The sequence below is a fragment of the Octodon degus genome, unplaced genomic scaffold (assembly GCF_000260255.1).
Source record: "Octodon degus isolate 3935 unplaced genomic scaffold, OctDeg1.0 scaffold00003, whole genome shotgun sequence".
Lineage (NCBI taxonomy): Eukaryota > Metazoa > Chordata > Mammalia > Rodentia > Octodontidae > Octodon > Octodon degus.
Genome location: NW_004524579.1, coordinates 2,164,597 through 2,184,775, shown reverse-complemented (window position 1 = coordinate 2,184,775; position 20,179 = coordinate 2,164,597). Strand labels below are relative to the sequence as shown.

At 41.9% G+C, this 20,179-nt stretch overlaps 1 protein-coding gene across 1 annotated transcript in view; it reads left to right on the top strand.

The window, feature by feature from the left end:
- Positions 1-20,179, top strand: part of Chst9 (carbohydrate sulfotransferase 9) — a 274,314-nt gene that overhangs the window by 147,402 nt on the left and 106,733 nt on the right. The window contains exon 2 of the mRNA XM_023714043.1: positions 14,498-14,539. Coding sequence (XP_023569811.1) covers positions 14,498-14,539 — 42 coding nt within the window. The remainder of the gene's footprint in view (positions 1-14,497; positions 14,540-20,179) is intronic.

Sequence of the window (20,179 nt, the reverse complement as noted above, 5' to 3'; positions counted from 1 at the left end):
GTTAGAGTTGAACCCTTTGTGTCTCTCTGGCAAGATGTTCTGCTCCTGAATCAGCTGGGTGGGTCTTGCTTCTAGTCTCTTTGCAGGGAGTTCTGCTGAAGGGTTCCGTGCTGGGCTTGCAGCCTGGGTCAAATGAGGATCCGCGGGACCCGGGTCATCTCACTCACTCGCCAGGCCTGCGCTCTGGGTCTATTCAGGATTCGGAAGGCCTTGGGTCATCTCACTTACTCACCAGGCCTGTGCTCTGGGTCTGTTCAGGATCCGGAGGGCCCCAGGTTGTCTCACTCACTCACCGGGCCTACACTCTGGGTCTGTTCAGGATCTGGAAGGCCCTGGGTCATCTCACACACTCTCCGGGCCTTCACTCTGGGTCTGTTCAGGATCCCACGGCCCTGGTCATTGCATTTGCTATTTCTGACTGTTGAATACATTAGAACTTTGTCAACTTTAACCCAATGCAAATATACACAGTATTTTGAAAGGCAAATTACAAATGCATTACTAGAATGCAATTTGCTTTTCTAATGTTTATCCCAAAGGAAAAGAAAATGTTCTTTCGAGATAGAGAATCAAAGAAGAAGTGATCAATTAAAAATTTAACTCCAGCTGAGTATAGTGACATGCACCTATAATCCCAGCATTCAGGATGCTGAGGCACGAGGATCAGCATGAGTTCAAGGCCAGCCTGAGGAGCATACGCAATTTTAAGGCTGCTCTGAGCTACATTATGAGACCTTGTCTCAAGAGAGAGAGAGAGAGAGAGAGAGAGAGAGAGAGAGAGAGAGAGAGAGAGTTTTAGCCTCCTAGCAAGAGTTTTTAAGCAATGGCTTCTAGACACATGAGACCCTGGTTCCATATAATGCCCTATTCTTGGTATTCTAATTACAGCTGAAATGGCTGAATCTAATTGAACTCTTCAGAATGCATATAGCACATATTTTTACAGTAAAATTTTATTCCCTGGATGGCTTTAAAATTGGCAGTAGTCATTGCTTTTGAGAACTCAGAAAAATAAAGCAAACAAAAATTAAATGACACAAATGATGAATGTCATTATCTTTAGTGTTTAAATAATGTATTATGATTGGTGACAGAGATAAAGCAATTGGATGCTTCAGATCAGCTTGCAATCTTTTCCAATAAATACATTCCAGCTTGCATTTCTACCTTTTCTCTCTAAAGATAACTGTGTCATATTCAGCATAAACTCCAAAGGATCTAGGACAGTATAAATCGGGCATCATACACTTTCCACTAAGTGATTAAATTTAACATTGCCACTCATCAGGAAAAAATGTCAAAAGAAGATTGTCATTCTAGATGAATAGTAAAATCTTTGCGTAGAAGATGACAGGTATGAAGGAGCACTTAGTTCATGTTTTCTGATAGAAATGTAAATGACAAGGCTCAGATGCGACTGATTTAGACTGTTTTAATCATCTGACTTCAGAATTCCCCTAAGTGCAATAATACGGTATAGTTGGTTCTCCAAATGACGCTGTATCACTGCTCCGTGCTGTGGTAGCTAAGTAAGGGACAGAGGACAAAGCTGCCTGCAGCGCTCACCTCCGGTCTCTCCAGAACTGAAGTCGATGGAGTCTCAAACACAAACCTCACTTCTCAGTTCCTTAAAGAAAGTGAAAATACAGTAACTGCTTGGCACCTCCTGATTTCTCCCACCCTAGACCCCGGGATGTTCTAGATAGCTGCGGTACAGTGGCATATACCTACAGTTAACCATATCGCATGGTCCACTCAAAGTTCCTCTAAAGATTCTGTATTCAGTGTTCTTAGCACAATAAAATATAATTTTAGTGTAATCAGTAGCGAAGTTTTATCTAGCAAGAGGGATTAGCTAGTTGCAGGTGTGATGTCAAAACTCTTGTACAGTGTTCCAGTCTTTATGTCAGGCAGATTTTAGTTGTGCAGTACTGGTTCTGCCCAGTAGATAGAGTGTTTTGATGCATGAAATGTGCGTGAAGCTTTTCAATTTTTCTGTAAAGATAGAAGGGAAAGGAAAAAATATAGATAGATAGATAGATAGATAGATAGATAGATAGATAGATAGAAGAGCATGGATAATTGTACTGCTCATTTCTGCTGGCCCACTGAAAGGAAGAGTTAATGCCTAATTTTTTTCTCTCCTTTTTAATTTTCTTACAAGTTTTTGACCAGTCTTACAGGTTTATATCTGGTAAGCTGAACAACTAATTTGAAGACAACAGTATGCAATATGACAACCATTATTGAATTCCTATCATTTTGTTTGGTGAAATTCTGTATTGTTTATTCTTTTTTTCTTACTATTTTTGTATTGTTTTTAAACATAAAAAAGAGAAATGATCATTGTAAGATAATGAAAAACTAAAAGAAAATAATCATAGAAACTCCTTTATTTTTTTGTTTTGTAAGAACCCTATAATGTAATGAAATTGTAGGTTACATTGTGTAATGTTAGTTTACATTGTAGTTCAAGAAATGCTTGTTGGATTAGACAGAGATTGAGTCTTCCAAACAATTCAAGCAAGCAGAGATCAAGAGCGATTTTTTCTTTCCCTGCATGCTTTCTACCCCAAAGGTGCAGCCAAGGACTCTTTGCCCTCCTAGGATTCTTCAGGTGGCTGGTCAGATTATCACACCCTTTTCACCAACTGAAGCATGTGGGATTTGTATTAATCTATACATATTTTACACAACTGAATGTCCTGTAGCTGATGTCACCCATTGCCCCCCCCCGACCTCTGATGACCAACATTCTAGTCTGTGCTTTCAAAGTTAAGTGGTATGTCTTTCTGTGCCTGGCTTATTTCACTTTACATGTTCAGGTTCTCAGGCCTTCCAAATGGTAAGATTTCTTTCATTTTTATGACTGAATAATGTTCAGCTGTGTGTGTTCATTGTCTTCATGTATCCATCTATCAACAGAAATGTAGTTTGTGTTTATAGCTTTGCTACTGTAATAGTGTGATTATATAAGGAACTCATAAAACTAGTAAAAAAAATCAAGCAGTCAATTAAAAATGGATAAATAATATAATAGAGAGTACCACCATTCCTCATTTAATGACAGTGTTCTGTGCTGGTGACTAGGTCATTAAATGAATTAGACACTCAATGAGGAACTATATATGACATGTATATTACAATATTCAGAACAAAGGAAACTAACTACGTGACTTTGATGTTACTTCTATAACTCTTACATCCTATACTGTAATGTATAACAGCACATAAAACTATAGTACTATACTCCACAATCAGCATGAATTAGAGTTCTGTATAAATGAGGTGGATTGTACAAAAAAAAAAAAAAGACATCATATGTCCAGGTGGCAGGTCATAAGTCCTAACAGCACACTTTGCTTGTAAGTGCAGCAGTCCTTAAGCAGGTCACTCTTTGAGGAAGGAATATCTACACTAAAAAAATACATACAACTGACCCACTAGTACGTGGAAAGGCACTCTGTCACCTGTCATAGGGAACTGAGATCAAAACCACAAGAACATATCATACTTGTTAGAAAAGGTAACTTTTGGTAACTGTATCAAAAATCCAATGACAGCAAAGGCTGATTAGGATGCAGCTAAAAGGGAACCCTCGTGCACTATTGGTGGGAATGTAAATTGATATAGCTGTAATGAAACACGGTACATTTCCTTAAATTTTTAAAAGTACCTAATAGGGCTGGTGAGATAGCTCAATGGACTAAGCACTTGCTTAGGCAAGCTCAGGGACCAGGGTTCGATGTCTGGTACCATATGCCATGCCAACCCCACTCCTGAGTGTGCTGAGCCAGCTGCCAAGCCCAGATGTGGTAGTGCACATGTGCAATACCCATACTGGGGAGGCTGAAAGGATGATCACTATGCGTCTGAGCTGTATAGTGAATCCCTTTATCAAGTAAATTTTTTAAAATACCTTATAATCCAGCAGTTTCTTTAGGAATTGAGATCAGTATCTCAAAGAAAGGTTTTAAACATCTCAACTGCTGTGCTTAATTTTGAATAACTTCCTTCTGTGGCCTCATTTGTTTATTCAGCTGGCTGTTATCTCATTAGAAAGATCTTAGGACGTTACCCACAGAACACCTCATTAGCTACAATGATGGGGAAAGAGTTCTTGAGTAGCTAAGTGTGAACTGAATCTGGCCCATGCAGAGGAAGCAGCCCTAGAGGATTTGAGAGAAGTGAGAATGGCCAGTGCAAAGGCCCTGTGGCAGGGGAGAAACAAAAGGCAGCATGGCTGGCGTCCGAGGAGCAAGGCTGAACGAGGAATGGGGTTTACTACCTCAAGTGCGACCATACAGACTGTGGTAGAGTTTGGGTTTTACATTTGCAGTGAAAGTCACTGGAAATTTTGAAATAAGGAAATAAGATTTCTTTTTTAAAAAAACATTTGGTCTTGGAAAAGATTCTATGCAAGAAGTAGAGCTCAGGAGACTGTTTCAACAGTTGTTAAAGTAAACCAGGAGAGAACATGAAGGGTCCTGGACCAGGTTGACGCAGTAGAAAAAGTGAGAAGTGACCGCATTTGCAGCATGCCTCTGGGTGGCTTGTACTGTTGGGCCGGTTGTGCAGGAAGGAGCGGAAAGGGACAAGGGTGACTGAGTTTTTGGCTTGGGCAGGTTGTTGAGTAACCCTAGTAGCTGAGGTGGAGCACAGCCGAGAGGGCAGAGATGGGAAGCCGAGGATCAAGCGCTTTCCACCTTGTGCATCTGAAATCTGAAAGAAATATTCTTCAGCTAAAGGCACTCTGGAAACTCATAATCCAGCCTGGAAATGATGGAGACACAAACCAAGGAGAGATCAGCGGGCCTGAGGGAAGTGAGTGGGTGTGATTATTGGTAGCACGTGGGAGGATGGGACAGGAATTCTACAGCCCCAGCGCGCGGGTTTGGGTGACTGGCATGTCTTCCTGCGTGGCAGTGCTGGCGCAGGACTGTGTTTGGAAGAGACAAATAGGGCTTCGTGTTAGACATGGGCTAGACATGGCCTTGTAGAAATTTAAAGCCACATGCACTGAATGTTCTTTTTTTTTTTTAATTGTTTGTTGTGTTTCATTTTGTTTTTGTTTTTGTAGTAGTGAGTATTGAACTCAGGTCTTCCATACTGAATTACATCCCCAGAAACTTTTTAAAATTTTTATTTATTTATCTTTTTTTGAAGTGAGGGCAGGATCTACAGGGTGTACAGGGTCTCCCTATGTAGATCAGACTCGTAGTGATTGTTTTCAGCCACCCAAGTGCAGGAATTACAGGCGCACACCACCATGCCCAGTCTCAATTGCTGTCTCAGCATGCCATGCTGGCCCACCGGGGATTGAACCCCAGCCACTGTGCTCTGCCTAAGCAGGTGCTTTAGTCTGCTGAGCTATCATACCAGCCCACCAGAAACTTTTTTTTTTTAATTTGGAGACAAGGTCTTACTAAGCATTTAAATTACGTAGACTGAACTGGAGCCTCAGAAATCCCTGCCTAAGCCTCCTAGAGTGCTAAAATTCCAGGTGTGTACCCAGGCACCCAGCTAGCACATTCTTATCTGTGTGTGGTGCTCAGATAAGGGGAGAAACAGTTAAAAGATTTGGAAGTCACTGGTGTTAACATCATCCTCATCAAAGCCAACAAAATGAGTGAGATTACCCTGAAAGGTCTGCAGTGCAAAAACAAGAGACTATTTCAGATCAAAAGAAAAAACTTGATGTGGATTATACTTGTTAGTGAAGAAATCCTGAAAGCAGGGAATAATACAAATACCCTTTCACATCTAGTGGGTTATTTTAGCAGGGATAGCTGCTCCTCTACAGAACAGTTTCTGCAACAATATCAGTCATGAGCGCAAGATTCATAGCCAAAGAGCAAACTCTACAGCCATCCATCAGTATGATAAGGAATGCAGAAATAGGCTTTGATCTTGCAAGCTTGCATATTGTAACCAGCACAGCAAGAAGGACAGAATATTGTATCTACAGTTGATCATTGGCATAAGCTGTTTCCCTAGCATTTGAGGTCTGCAAACAATAAGCCAGAGGGATAGACGTAAACTACTCTGACAGAGGCTAACAAGGAGAGCTCTGGGCTGATGCAAAAACCTGCATCTCACTGGCACACATCTGCCCTTCGACTCTTGGGAAGTCTTGGGCTAAGAAGGAATCTGGAGGTTATTTGGTGCTCGTTTTTCATTTTACAAATGAAGCAAATACATCTCTGAGAGAGGTTGTCTTTTGAAAGGTCACACACCTGCTTCAGGTTACGCGTGGAAAGATGTGGGATGCATTCTTCTTGCACCGTGATACCACGTATGAAGCCCTTTCCAAATGAAATGAAGCTAACTTTATGTGCTCCCTTTGGATGTCCTGCAGAGTGTCTATTCCTGGAGGGAGGCAAGTGTAAAGGTTACTGGGGCACCGCCTGTCTCAAATGGCCAGCACAGGGATCCCTGCTCAGCTCCTTAAATCGCGTGACCTTCACTTCTGTCAATGTTCCCACCGTACTTGCGTGGTGGCAATGATCATAGTTTTATTTTATGGAGCTGTAACAGTAACTGAGATGACACCTGACTAGCTTTTGACCTAAAGTCTAGCTCACGGCAGATTTTTTTAAGATGGCAATCTTTTCGTTTTTCACAATCACTTGCTATCATCTGCCTCTGTCATTTAACATCTAGGATAGGAGCATTACTCACAAGCCCAGAAGTTCATTGCTCTGGCATGGAGTGTGCCTGAAATGCACATTTGTTGAGTGAGTTACAAAGAAATAAAAGAGAGAGAAAGGGAAAAAGGGAAGGAAGGAGAGAAAGAGGGAAGTCCTAGCACTGGAAGACCTTTCTCCATCCTCTGGCCCACATTCTGAAACGTGGAATTGTAACAAGTGTTCATTATTTTTTATTATTATTAATAGTATCCTTTTCTGATGTATGAAACATGCTGCCAGCATTTTTCCCAGGTATAAATGAGTGATGGTTCTGTGAGCTCAAGGCAGAAGAGTCAGCTCAGGGGTTTGCTGCCCTGGGGTTTCCACTGTGGAGCTCGGCTTTTGAACGTCACAGGTGGTATCTTCTGGGGTCTCTGTGATTCAGCCACAGGCTCCAGAGACTGGTGATTTCCTTCTGTGAGCTTGCGGGTGGTAGAGGCAGTGAACACAATGGATTTGCAACGCAGAAGCTGACTGGGCTGCCTGGAGCCCGAGGGTTCACGGTATGTACTCGGCAGCCAGGGCACGTGGGTTCGTGCCAGCACTGAGCAGCTCTGTGGCCTCGCCAAGTCACACTCTTGCCTGTACAGAAAGACAATGAGGACACTCACCTGTCTGAGTTAAGGCATGAGTGAGTCACTGTAAGTGGGAGACTGAGCCTGGACTGCAGGGCGCTCCTGCACCAGCAGCTATGGTTCACCCTGGTGGGCAACTTCCGGATGAGCAACTTCTGGGTGAGCAACTTCCGGGTGAGCAATTTCCAGACGAGCAACTTCCGGCATTTGAAGGGCTGCTCTGAACCCAGAGGCTTCAAGTCTGGATTCTGAAGGAAGAGGACTTTTTCAGATGGAAGAGAACTCACTCTTTCAGTTAGACTTAAAGCTGGGTTTGATATTAGGGAATTAGGGCTCAGAGAAATTAGGAGAATGGGTTTCCCATGAGGATGCTGCTGTCCTCTAGGAATTGCCAGGTTCAGAACAGGAGCATTCAAAGGTCCATTGAGAACCAAGAGCCCAGTGCTGGTCCCTACTAGATGCAGGGCTGGAAGGATGAACAGAAGTTTTTGACGAAATTAACAAAGACAAAGCGATTTTTAAATTCTTAGTTGGATAAAATTAAGATGAGGATAGAAACTGAAATTCAGGATCCCAGCTTGGAGACAATTGCAGTAGCCCTGACTTTGATGCGTGAAGGACCTGGGTGGGTGATTAGGGGTTAAAAGAGAGAAAAAAGTGAGTGTAGGCTACAGGAGAAATGGCAGCCATCTGAGAATACTGTAGGGGAGAAGTGGTGTGTGAGGGAAAGCTGCAGGCCCAAGAACAGCAGCAAGAGGTCTCCTTGTAGTGGACACACGTGCGCCAGCTCACTCGCAGGGACAGATGGCTGCCAGAAGAGACGACAGTACCATTGAAGTCTGGCTGCCCTTGACTAGACAATGGACATCCATGTGGAAGCTGAAATTCAGAGATGAGGCTCAAGAGAGGTCAAAGTCAAAGGTATGCATATATTTGGAACAGAATCAAATATAAGTGAGTGTGAAAGAGATGAGAGTGGGTGTCCTGTGTGATGACACAGCAAGGGCAGGCAGGTAAGAGGTCCGCTGCGCCTCGGTACACCACACTGAGGGGTGCTGAGGGCCCACGTGAGGTCACATGCAGGGAAGCGCTGGCAGGTGGATGTGAATGCAACACAGATAGGAGGAACACAGTGACTGCATCATCCAGGAGCTCCCCTAATCCAGAGAACTTCAAAGCTGACTTGGCAGTGAGAGTACTTTGCAGATGAGCAAATTAGGGCTCAGAGAAGCGAGGTAAATGGCTTGCCCTTGTCATGCCTGGCTCTCGGGAGTTCCGTTCGCACCTGGAGGCTGCCTCTTGGGCTGTCCGGTTCCTCTGAACCTCCTAGGGAAGGATTCACTTCATACAGGTCTGAGGTGCTGGGTCCTCGCACAGGCATGTGGCAGAAGACTTCAGGCTGCCTCCTTGTCACCCAGCACAGCCGTATTCAGGGAGCCCCTGCCCCTAATCAATGAGCTCACTAATCATCCCCTGCTCCTAATCATCCCCTGCTTCTTTCTCTTTAATTTGTATTTCCTTTCAGTAATACAGAGCTGCAGAGGGTACAGAAGCTCAGCGTGTGCTGTACCCATGCATCCATAGCCACAGTGGAACCTACTGTTCTGTTGCCTAATTTGTTGCATGTTTGTTTGTTTTTGTGGTACCAGGGATTGTACTCTGGACCTTGCGATTGCTAGATAAGCACTTATGCTGCTGAGCAGTATCCCTGGCCTGGAATCCCCTATTCTGTGGAGTTAAAATGTAGTAATTAAAACCAAATTGGTTTAAAACTTAACTGCTATGGAGGGGGGATTTGAACATCAGTTTCTGAAAATATAAACAGTTTGAACAATCAAACATTTTTATTGAAGGGATAGTCAATCAGGTGAGACTTTAACCTTTTTATGAATTCCTTCTACAGTCCTAGCCAGCTGAACATCTTCTTGAAGGAAGTAACTTGGTTTTCTTCTTGAAGGAAGTAACTTGGAAAATACCAAGGAGAAATGCAGAGAAACCACTTAGCCTAAGTGAAATCAATACTTGAAGGAAAAGCATAATTATTTGTTATGAGACATTTTCTACTCACTTTATTTATGAGAATGGCATTTTCTTAAGAAACATCTGTTTGTTTATTTGTTTGTTTGATACAGGGTCTCATTACATAGTTTGGACTCAGGGTGATCCTCCTGTCTTAGTCTCCCTTGTGCTGGGATTACAGGTGTACGCCACCATGCTTGGTTTAAGAAAGGTTTTTTTATTAGTATATTTGTGAAACAGATACTCATGAGATATTGGTACACATTTATAAAACAGCTACTAGAAAACCATGCCTTCTAGAACATTTTTCAACTTCAGGCTTAAATATTTTTATGCAGGAAGGACTTGGCAGAATAGAAACTGTACAGACCAAGGATGAGGAGGAAATGGGCAGTGAGGGGCATATCGTTGCCTTTGAGTTGCCATTTGTCCTCATAAATTTCCTTAAGCTTGATCCCACCCTTTCTTTGTTGCTTATTGATTGTCGAAGACCGTCATTGCCCTTGCAGGATTTCTCCAGTTCTTTTGGAACCATAAAAGTCAGTTCTCTTGGCAGTGCCAGTAGGCAAAATGCACTTGCTGGAACCCATATGTTTGAAATCAATGAATGAAGTCAAGAAATACATGGGTTAACTCAAGTCAGCTAAGCTGCATGGCTCCTCCTTTGCAAGTCTCTGGCTTCTGGCTTCTATGCTCCACTTTCTTGTCTGCAATTCTGCAGCTGCCTCAAGTCTGGCTTCCGGGCTACAGCAGCACCTCGACCTCCAGCTGTTCCCTCTGTCCTGAACATAGTGCCGGGGAAAGAAAGAGTAGTGGGCTGGAGTTCACTCCTTGTTCTAGTTCTAGTTCAATTCCTAATCTTGAGAAAATACATAAACTCACTCTTTTCTTCCTTTGCCTTTCATTTTAATTTTTATTCCTTCAAAGTGATGCATACACAAAGTATCAAACACCAAATCTCTCTGTGCTGTACCTTCTTCAGTGACTTGCCTGATTAAGCTTCTCCTTCACTTCCTTCAAAGGATTCTACCCACAGTGCTCACCGCCAGGTGAGCTCCTCCTACCTGTGAACGGCTGGCCTCACCGCTGGAGTTGAGATGGACCAAAAGCCAGCTGTATTTGTTCCCAGACCTGCTGTGCCACTTGAACTTGTTGAGATAATTATTCAGTCAATTATAAAATATGCAACTCTATACCATATGGGTATCTAAAAGAGAACTGCTATTTCTATGAAAATGTCTTGAAAAGTCTCAATAAAGTTAAATTGCTAAAAGCTGTAGAATTAAGTTAGCAAGATAACGGCAAAAGATTAGGGGAAAAGACATTGGTAAAATAATTACAAAAATATATTAAATCTAAAAATATTTGGCTTTGCACCTTTATGATCTCAATCTACATTAATAAAACTGAAATCGGGAAGCACAGAAGATAATTATGGCTCTGGTTTATGTAAGAAAGCAGGCATTTGGAAGCATGCAGTTATATTCCATATGTAGAGATCCAGGTAGTATTCCTATGAGTGTTTTATAAGATTAAATTAAATAAGATTGGCATAAAGCACTCCATCCCATGGCTGGTGGTTAATAAGCATTTTGTGCATGTTAGCTGTTATTGTGATTGTTATTGATTTGATAAGTGTGTATGCAGGCAATTTTTAAAAGAGGCAGAAAAGAAGGTAAGGTGAGATCAAATCAATATTTCAAAATAAAATTTGGGGATACATTTTTTAACGCAGCAACCAAATATTAGGCCACAAAGGACCTAAACTGCACTGAAATGTTTTGATTTTTTTTGCATCCGAATATCTGTGTGTAAAGTAAGAGGGTATCGTTAATCATATTTCTACAAGATTTAGCTGGGAAGAACAAAAACCCTGATTCATTACTGAGAACAAGGCTTCAGCAATCCAAATGTAATTCTATTTCAATTTGAACAAATCACCCCATGGCCTTAGCAAGCTGTCTAACCTTTTCCTCTCTCCGTGCTGGCTGGTAGGGAAGGATGATGATGCTAAGCAGAGCCATTAATGTATTACGCAGCTAGAAAAATTACTTTGAGTTCCTCCATGTGTCCTCGCGCTGGAACGTGACCCGTCCCTTGGCTCCGTGTATTACTCAGGCTGCATGAAGCTCCCAGCCCTCAGGATAAGGGTCATTGACATGCTAATTTTTTTAAAAAATTGATTTTTCCATCAAAGCTCTAGACCTCTTCACTTATTATGGTGTTTACATCAAGTTTCAACAGGTGAAACGTGCTTCACCGCAGAAAACAGAAATGACTCAGATTAAAGTAATGCGATGAGGGGAAAGATCCCACTGCAATAGATTGTGCCACTACATGAGTCTTCATTACGTATTCAGTGTTGTAAACACAATATAAGAATATATATACTGGAGGAGCGGTTCAAAATTCTTACTAATTTTAACTGCTCTACTGAAACAATTAATTTCTGTTATGTAAAGCAAAGCTCGAGTGCTGAATTGTACAAGAAATTTCCAGTGCTGATATATTTAAAGTAGTCATGTTTGTTGTTGACTGTCAGTGAACCTTCGCAGTTACTTAATATAAGATCATGTATCAAGTAAGCCAGTTTATACTGATTGTGGGGACTGAGCCTAATGACTACTGACTTCCTACACAGTCATTACATAAAAATGTAAATAGGAATAACAATGATTTAGGAGGTAGAGTATAAACAAAGCCCTTGAGGAACTATATAGGCTGTCATCGCATCATTAGTGGGAAGTGTATGAGAACACTTGTCCTAGAAAACTTTTTATAGATACTCAAAGAAATAGTTCTCTCAAAAATAATTTGATGCATTATGTATTTATGTATGACACTAAACTGGATTCAGAGGAGGTATGAAAGAGAATGAAACTGGATCGGACCAGTGCTCAACAAGTTAACTGTACAACGTAGGAGATGTGCCTCTGATTAATATTCTTCAGCCTGAGAGGTGGAGAGACCAGGGAGGGGTGTCCAGTACTGGAGTGCACTCTCTTTGCTGTGCCCCGATGTCAGGTTTCCAGACACACTTAAGAACTTGGCAGCTGCCCTTGCACGCTCTTTATACTTAAGCCATCGTGGGGGCAGAGGAAAGAACCTGTCATGTTCATACTTTTAAAGGAAATGACTTGATCATTATAAGTCAGCTTAAAAGCGATACCTCATAAGGGCAATGCATCATATGGTCAATAAACAACCTACCAGAAAATCATAAGAGATAAAGAAACAGCTGCATTTCACCTTCTAAGTAGCTATTTTTCTACACTAACTTAATTTCCTTCCACGTTTGAGGGGTAGACTACATAAATATTGATAATATGCTGGATAAAATCAATTTTGCATGGAGGAAGATTTGAGGTTCTAGCCTGAACAATATCCTTATCACTAAGTCATGACAGTGTGACCTTAATCATGCTGCTGTTACATGGGTGAACAGGTAAATGTAGAGCTGCAATTACATTAAAGTGGGTTGAAGCAGTAGATTACATATCAAGTTCCAACCATGGGGATCAATTGTACTGAAGGAACTATAACTTATTGATGAGCTTTATAAATGACTTATAAATGCCTTCATCCAAAATGCAGAAATTACCAAATCAAGTAGAGCTGCTGATACCTTATATGAGGTAGCTCACAGCAGTGCAAAATGCCCATGGCATTTTTTAAAAAAATCATTCTCCAAATAGAACAGCATTTCATTGATGTAAATAGAATCTGATGTATTTGAGCCCAAATGAAATTTAGTGAAAGGCTGATTGACTAAGAAAACAGAAGTCAAGGAGGTTTTGCTCTCAATTAGGATTAGAAAAGCAGTCTTCTTAATTAGTCACACTGATAGTAGGTTATTGAAATGGACCAAGGTAGAAAGAGAGAGAATTAATCCTCCCACCATTGCCTGAGTTGTATAATTCTGAGTACTAGTCTAAGTAATAAATATATTTTGAAAAGATTGTTTTGTTAAAAAGCATGTGGGCAGAGCCAGCCAAATAGCTCAGCAGATTAAAGTGCCTGCAAGCAGGTGCAGGGGCTGGGGGTTTGATCCCCAGGCCTACTGTGCCAGCCCCACACCAGGGGCATGCTGAGAAGGCAAATGAGACTGGGCATGGTGGTGCATGCCTATAATCCCAGCTCTTGGGAAACTGTAAACAGATGGATCACTATGAATCCAATCTAGTAGTGAGACCCTGAACACCCTGTACACTCTTCCCTAAAATGCAAAAATAAATAAGTAAATAAAATAAAAATAAAAATAAAAACATGTGGGGAGAAAGCATTGTCTATGGATCAAATATATAATATATAAGTAAATAGTATAACATGATAAATTGTGTATTACATCAATTAAATATCAATTAAAATATTATACAAAATATATGGCATAACACATGACATTATATTCTATGATATGTATTTATGTGCTATTTAATGAATGAATTGGAATTCTGAAACTCAAGAAGCACAATATTAGCCATCTAATTATCTGCTTACATTTCTCAACAATCCTTCACTGCATGTGTGGGGCTGTCCTCTCCCTATACATGGCTGAACAAGAAAAAATATGCTACGTTACATCTGGCCATCTTCATCGGGCAGAATGAGGACCTCCTTGGTCATCAGAATTTAAAAAAAAAAAAAAAGAACCTCACTCACTGTTCTTTACTACAGAGTAAACTACCATTAGTGCTCAATAATTTAAATATCCACAGATTGCTTCATTGAAAGCCCTTCTCTTTCATTCTGGGCTCAGTTCACGTACTCTTCCAAGGCTTCCCGACTAAGGCATCCCAGAGGCGACACTGATCAGCAGCCCCAGGAAATGTACTCAATTTTATACAAGTATTTTGGTGCAAAATATAATTGTAGGCTAGCATGCTAATGTCTTTCAGAGTAGAACACTAAGTAGCAGGAAAATTCACCTTCTCTCTGATTGTCAATTTCCATCCCCACCCCGTCTACCTTCCGCGCCTTCCTCTCCTTGCCGTAGAGAACACAGGCATGAACTGCCTTTTCGCTGACAAAGTTTGAAGGTGAAAACAGACTTGTGACTCCTCCATTTTGCCCTGAAACAGAAGAGAGGCACTTCGTGACTTTCCCCATCGCCCTGATCTGCCTCGTTACGGACACTTTAGGCACTTTGTGTAGAAAGCTGCGCGGGTAGCTTGGTGTGTGTGGTAACCGGTGTGTTCCTTTCCTCTTCTTTTCCAGGATGGGGGCCAGTCAGTTACTTGCAGCCTGCACTCAGAACCAGTGAGTAACCTGCTCATAACATTTGCATCCCCCGGGGAAAAGCTCGGTGTTGCTCCTAAGCATGGGTTGCACTGATGACGGTGGTCATGGGAAAGCACAGCCCACCTGCCCTGCTAGAGGGAGGAAGGTCTCTGTGGACAGGGAGAGAAATGAGCAGACCACACTCCGTGCCCTCTCAAAATTTTACCGAGGAAGCCAAAGGCGCTGAAGATAGAGTTCTATTAAATGTGACTGGATGACTAAACAATGTTTTTCTTATTTCATCAGGAACCCTAAATGTTTTGTTTTGTTTTGGCAGAACCGGGGATTGAACTCAGGCCTTGCACTTGCCAGGGAAGTGCTTATTCTACTGAGCCATCTCCCCAGCCCGAATGTTTTTCTTATTTCAAAAAGTTAACATTTCTTCTATTTTTGTTTTGAAAGTATTTGTCACTTCACTGGGACATTTGACTACTCTCTTAAGTTTTGGAAAATGCCTTCTATGAGTATAGTAAAATGTATTAATGCAGATAGTGCTAATAAAATCTGTGACAACTCTATCTAGACTAACCTAAAATTCACCTTAGAGTGTTCTATAAGAAATGGATCTACTTAGGGCTGGTGAGATGGCTCAGTGGTCTAAAGCACCTACTTAGAACAAGCTTAGCTAAAGCACAGGGACCGCGGTTCAATCCCCCAGCACCACATGCCAGCCAGCCCCGCCCTCTGGTGGGCTGAGCTGGCCACACAAAATAAATAAATAAAATTAAAAAAAAAAAAAAAAAAAAGAAATGGATCTACTAATCAAATAGGGAAGATACTTGCAACCCATGTAACAAAAGTCATTGTTTTCATGGATCTAGAATGTGGTTGGTCTTGAGAACATCCCCAAAAACTTCAGCTATAACATGAGAGTCCGTATCATTAAGTAGCTGTCTCCTTAGACAGGCTTTATTTGTAGATTATAGTATTGAAAGTAATAAAGCTGCATGGCTTTCCATAAATTCTGACTTTCATTATTTAGGCAGGCTTTCCCTCCCCACCTTCCCAAACTCATTATTTCAATCTAATGAAGTTCACTGTGCTGTAATATATGAATGTGTGTATTTACTAATAGAAGATCAATTTCTATTATCTTAGTTTAAAATTAGCAAATATAAATTTTAATTTTCCTGCAGCATTCATGCCTGGGATGATAGTAATATATTTACTTTACTTTCCCTCTCATTCTTCATGATTTCACATGGCAGACTTTTTAGAAAACTCAGCACCGTCACAAAGCAAGTACAACAAATTCCCAAGATAACAAATACTTAATGTGAGGGGGAAAAATGTGGGCATGTCCTCTTTAGGTGGGTTGAAAACTGAAGTAGTACCTGAATCACTTTTCATTTCTTCATTCTTTTGCACCTCTAAACAAATACTAAGCCACACTTACTCTATCAAGGGATATAGCAGTAAATACGATTTTCTCTTGTGTTTATTCTATTGGCAACTTACATGATAAGACAGAGATGGAGACAAATTTTCTCATGTGATAATTGATGTATAAATTGCACTAAGCAAAGTGCTTTGGAAAATCAGACGCCATGCTGTCATCTCACCAGAAGAGGAGGGGAAGTGTTCATAGTGGGTATATTGTTCAGCTTTCCTGTCACTGAGACAAAATAACCACCAACTTTCACAATTTAAGGGAGAGAAGGTGGGGCTGGGGAGATAGCTTGGTTGTCTAAGTGCCTGCCTGACAAGCATAAGGACCTGAATTTAATCCCCGGTACACACATTATGTGCCGGTCCCAGAACCTCATGCCCATCGTATCGACCCCAAAACCAGGCCTGATGGGGCACACCTGTAATCCCAGCACTGGGAAGGCTGCGACAGGAGGATCTCTATGAGTCCGATCTGCACAGCAAGACCCTGTACCAAATAAACAAACAAATAAATAAATAAAAATCAATAGAGGTTTTCTTTGGCTCATGGTTTCAGAGGACTGGTTTTATGGTGGGTGGACTCAAAGCAGAAATAGCAGGGTGGAAGAGCATGGGTGGAGGATGGATGTCCACCCCATGGCAGCCAGAGCACAGGCAGAGAAAGCAGGAGCCAGAGACAAGAACATGTTCTTCAGGTCACAACCCCAGCAGCCCACCTCCAACGGGGCCACCTTCTAACAGCACATGCAGCTATGGAGCCAGCAAGGGACGACTCCCTGCTGAGTACTGTGACCCACAACCTGATCCCTTTCCAAACACACGGCACCTGAGAGAACATCTTATGTCTGAACCACGACCATAGGGATAATGCCTGAGATGAACAAAAAGTGAATGGAATTTCAACAAACAGAGAAGAAGAACAACCTCCCCAGCAGTACAAGCAGAAGCACAGAGACACAGAAGTATATGAAGAATGCCAAAGAAACAGCAGACAGGGGAGTGAGTTGTAGAAAGCTGAGTGCTTGCAGTGGGGTAGAAGAGTGTCTATAAAAGTACATAATCAAGCAAAGATGATATCTGGTCGAGTACAGCGCCTGTAGCCTCAGCACCTCGGGAGGATGAGGCCGGGAAACTGCAAATGGGCAACTTAGAAAGAGTCCGCTCAAAATTTTTAAATGGGTGCATAGCTTAGTGATAGATGAGGTTTTTATTGTTTTGTTTTGGGTTTTGGTTTTGGTTTTGTCTTTACCTAGTATTATGAAGCCCTAGGTTCAATCCCCAATAGTGAAAGATAAAAAAAAAAAAAAGATGTTCTTAAATGGCTCATAGCAATAACTGGATTTCAAAGATTAAGATTTGAGAGTATTCTCTGTAGAGTTAGAAATGGGAAGACTTGGGGGTGAGAAAGACTCCTTGTGGATAAAGGAGAGAACTTTGAGGAACATGGAATAGAACGAGCTTCTCCTTGAGACACAGGAAAGAGGGGTTTCTTTGAAGATAAATTCAAAGGTGGATATAAAGAAATTTGGGGGCATTTATACCTGAGAGCTTCCCCCTTTCCTCCCACTAAGTACTTGGACACTATGAGATGTAGACTACAAGGAGACATGTTTGAAAATTAGCTAAGCCACTCATGAACGGTGTAATCTGGTCACATAACTTCTTTAAATGTCAGTGCTACAATGTGTGATGTGGAGGCAGCGATAACAGTGAATTCGTAATTTGGTGGACTTTCCAGTTATGTGAAAGCACTTCATAAACTGCAAGCGAATGTACTGAAAAGCAGCCTCACATGTAGCCAAGTGGACTGGCCAGCCTTGCTGAAGTCTTCCACGTGGAACCCAGACAGCACTGTAGTTTAAACAGGTTTGTGAGATTGTAAAGAGACAAAGCCTATTCTATGTATGTACCCAGGTGTTCTAGAATTGAGAGCTGCTGGATTAATACTCTACTGAGTAGGAGTTTGCTTCTGGTGAAAGTGGAAATAATCTCAAGAAGTTATGAAAATAAAAAGGGGAATAGCTAAGTCTTTTTAAGCAGAATTTAGAGCCCAGTCCACGAAGGTGACTTTGCCTGTGCAGCCACGCCTGTGTGCTCTGAAAGCAGCTGCCATGGGGGATTTGATGACACAACACGGAGAGAATCAAAGCTCGTGGCTGAGAGGTGGCACCTTCGATGGAACAGTTGAATATGTTGCTCAGGGCAGAATGCAGAAATTTAAGGGACTTGAATTTAAGAAGTTGTATCCTATCTCTATCACATACTCTGGCTTGGATGGATCAACCAGCATCCTGTGATCCAAAAGCTTTTGTCACTGTCAGTGAGTGCCTTCCTTCAGGGGTTCGCTTTCCACGTGTCCCCAAAGTCAGGTGCTCTCAACCATCGGTGGGGTCAGTGGTTGGCAAGATCCCTGGCAGGCCCTCCTGTCTTTTCATTGCACATCCTTGGCTTGTTCTCTGGCCTCAGCCTTCCCTCCCTCTTGACTTTTACCTCTTATGTAGCACAAGAGAAAGCAGTAAAACCTTCCTTCCTCCTCTGAAATAGAAATGTAGAGCCTGAGGCAAATCCAGAGAGCCAAGCTGCCTTCTGCCCACTTCACACCCCTGACACTAATGTTCCAGTTCAGCCCAGAACTTTCTGAATGCAGTAGTTAGGACCGGACTCACCTGGACCGGTTTAGCTGACCAGCCACTGCAAAAACGTCCAGTGGACTCTTCAAGTGCTTAATGAGCCTTGGGACCCCAAGAGAGGCTTCCAAGATTTATCTTGATAGTTACTAAACTTCCTCAGAGGGAAATTTGAATTGCTAGAGCTCTCACCCTCAATTTGCCAAATGGCAGTAATAAAGAAAATATAGGCTAAATCTTATACATTATTGACTCCTATTTTAATTAATGTATGATATATTCCTCATTTGGGAGTATGGTTGATTCACTCGGTCAGTGCCTATTCATTAAGGATGAAAACGAGGTGCTAGAGCGACTATTCAAGATCTTCAAAGATAATGAATATGTACATCTTCCCTGAATAATATTTGAAACAGTAGGAGGAAATCCTCTCGCATTCAGGCAAAGCTCTAGGTTTTTCTAAAACTGCTACTATACCAGAGACTAATTGGAGATGTGGAAAGCTCAGAGCCTTTTCTTTTCTCTCTTTAATCCCAAAGCTAACTCTTCTCTCCTGTTCTAATAAGAATCACCTGAAGTTCACCTCCAAGGTCCTGGTCTCCTGTTTGTTTCTTTCGGTTAGCCCAGTAGCAGGTAGCTTGTTCCAGCGCACCTGAACGTCCTGCTCCCATGAGAGACCTTCCGGACACAGTTTAAATCTTGGAGAAGTCCAGAGACCTCCTTTCCCCAGGGTAACCCAGACCCAGCGCTGCTTCTCCTCTACCAAAATGCACACCGCCTCTTTTTCTCTTGTTTTAAGACAGATTCTGGATAAAAGTCTAAGGTACTCAGACTGGGCTCAACTGTGTGAACCTCTCACCTCAGCCTCCCAGAGAGCTGGGATTATGGCTGTGCACCTCCGTGTCGGGCTTCAATTTATTTCGAATATGCTTTAATTGCTTGGTAACTCAGAGCCACGTCCTGGTGTCCCCTGCAGCTACCATTTCGCTCCTGCCTAGATTGTGTATGTCTTCATTCCAGACCTGCTCATGAGACCAGCTCACCTCTCATTAAAAATAAACATGAAGACAAATACCTGCACATTTCATTTCTTTAGCCCTAACCACCCTTTCCCACTATTTCCTCCCCTAATTGGCATGTCTCCCATTTCTGGGTTGTCTGTTTTCTTCTTTACCATCCTTTGTACCCTCTGAATGGCTCACAGGGTTTTAGTAACCTTTGGAAGACAGGCTTTTTGTTTATTTTCCACTTAGTTGGAAGAAAACAAAATACATACACTCAGCAGCAAACTCAAAGTTAGGAATAGGTGGTCACATTTCACTGATGCGTTTTCCTCGTTGTTCTTTAAAAGTCCTTTGGCAGGTAGTGAAGCGATGCTCGCTTTGAGTCAATCCCATTTATCCTGAACAGCAAGAACATAGCCCGTGTCAGAGGTGCGGACCTCAGTGGAATGTTCAGTGCAGAGTCTAAAATTTGAATCTTCTCACTCAAGAGCCTGCACTTCCCCAGGTTAGAGACTGTGGTAGCTTTGCTTGATTTCATGAGAAGGGAGTAATTCAAAATCATTTCGAGAGTTATTGAACTGAGAAATGTCCCTTCGAGT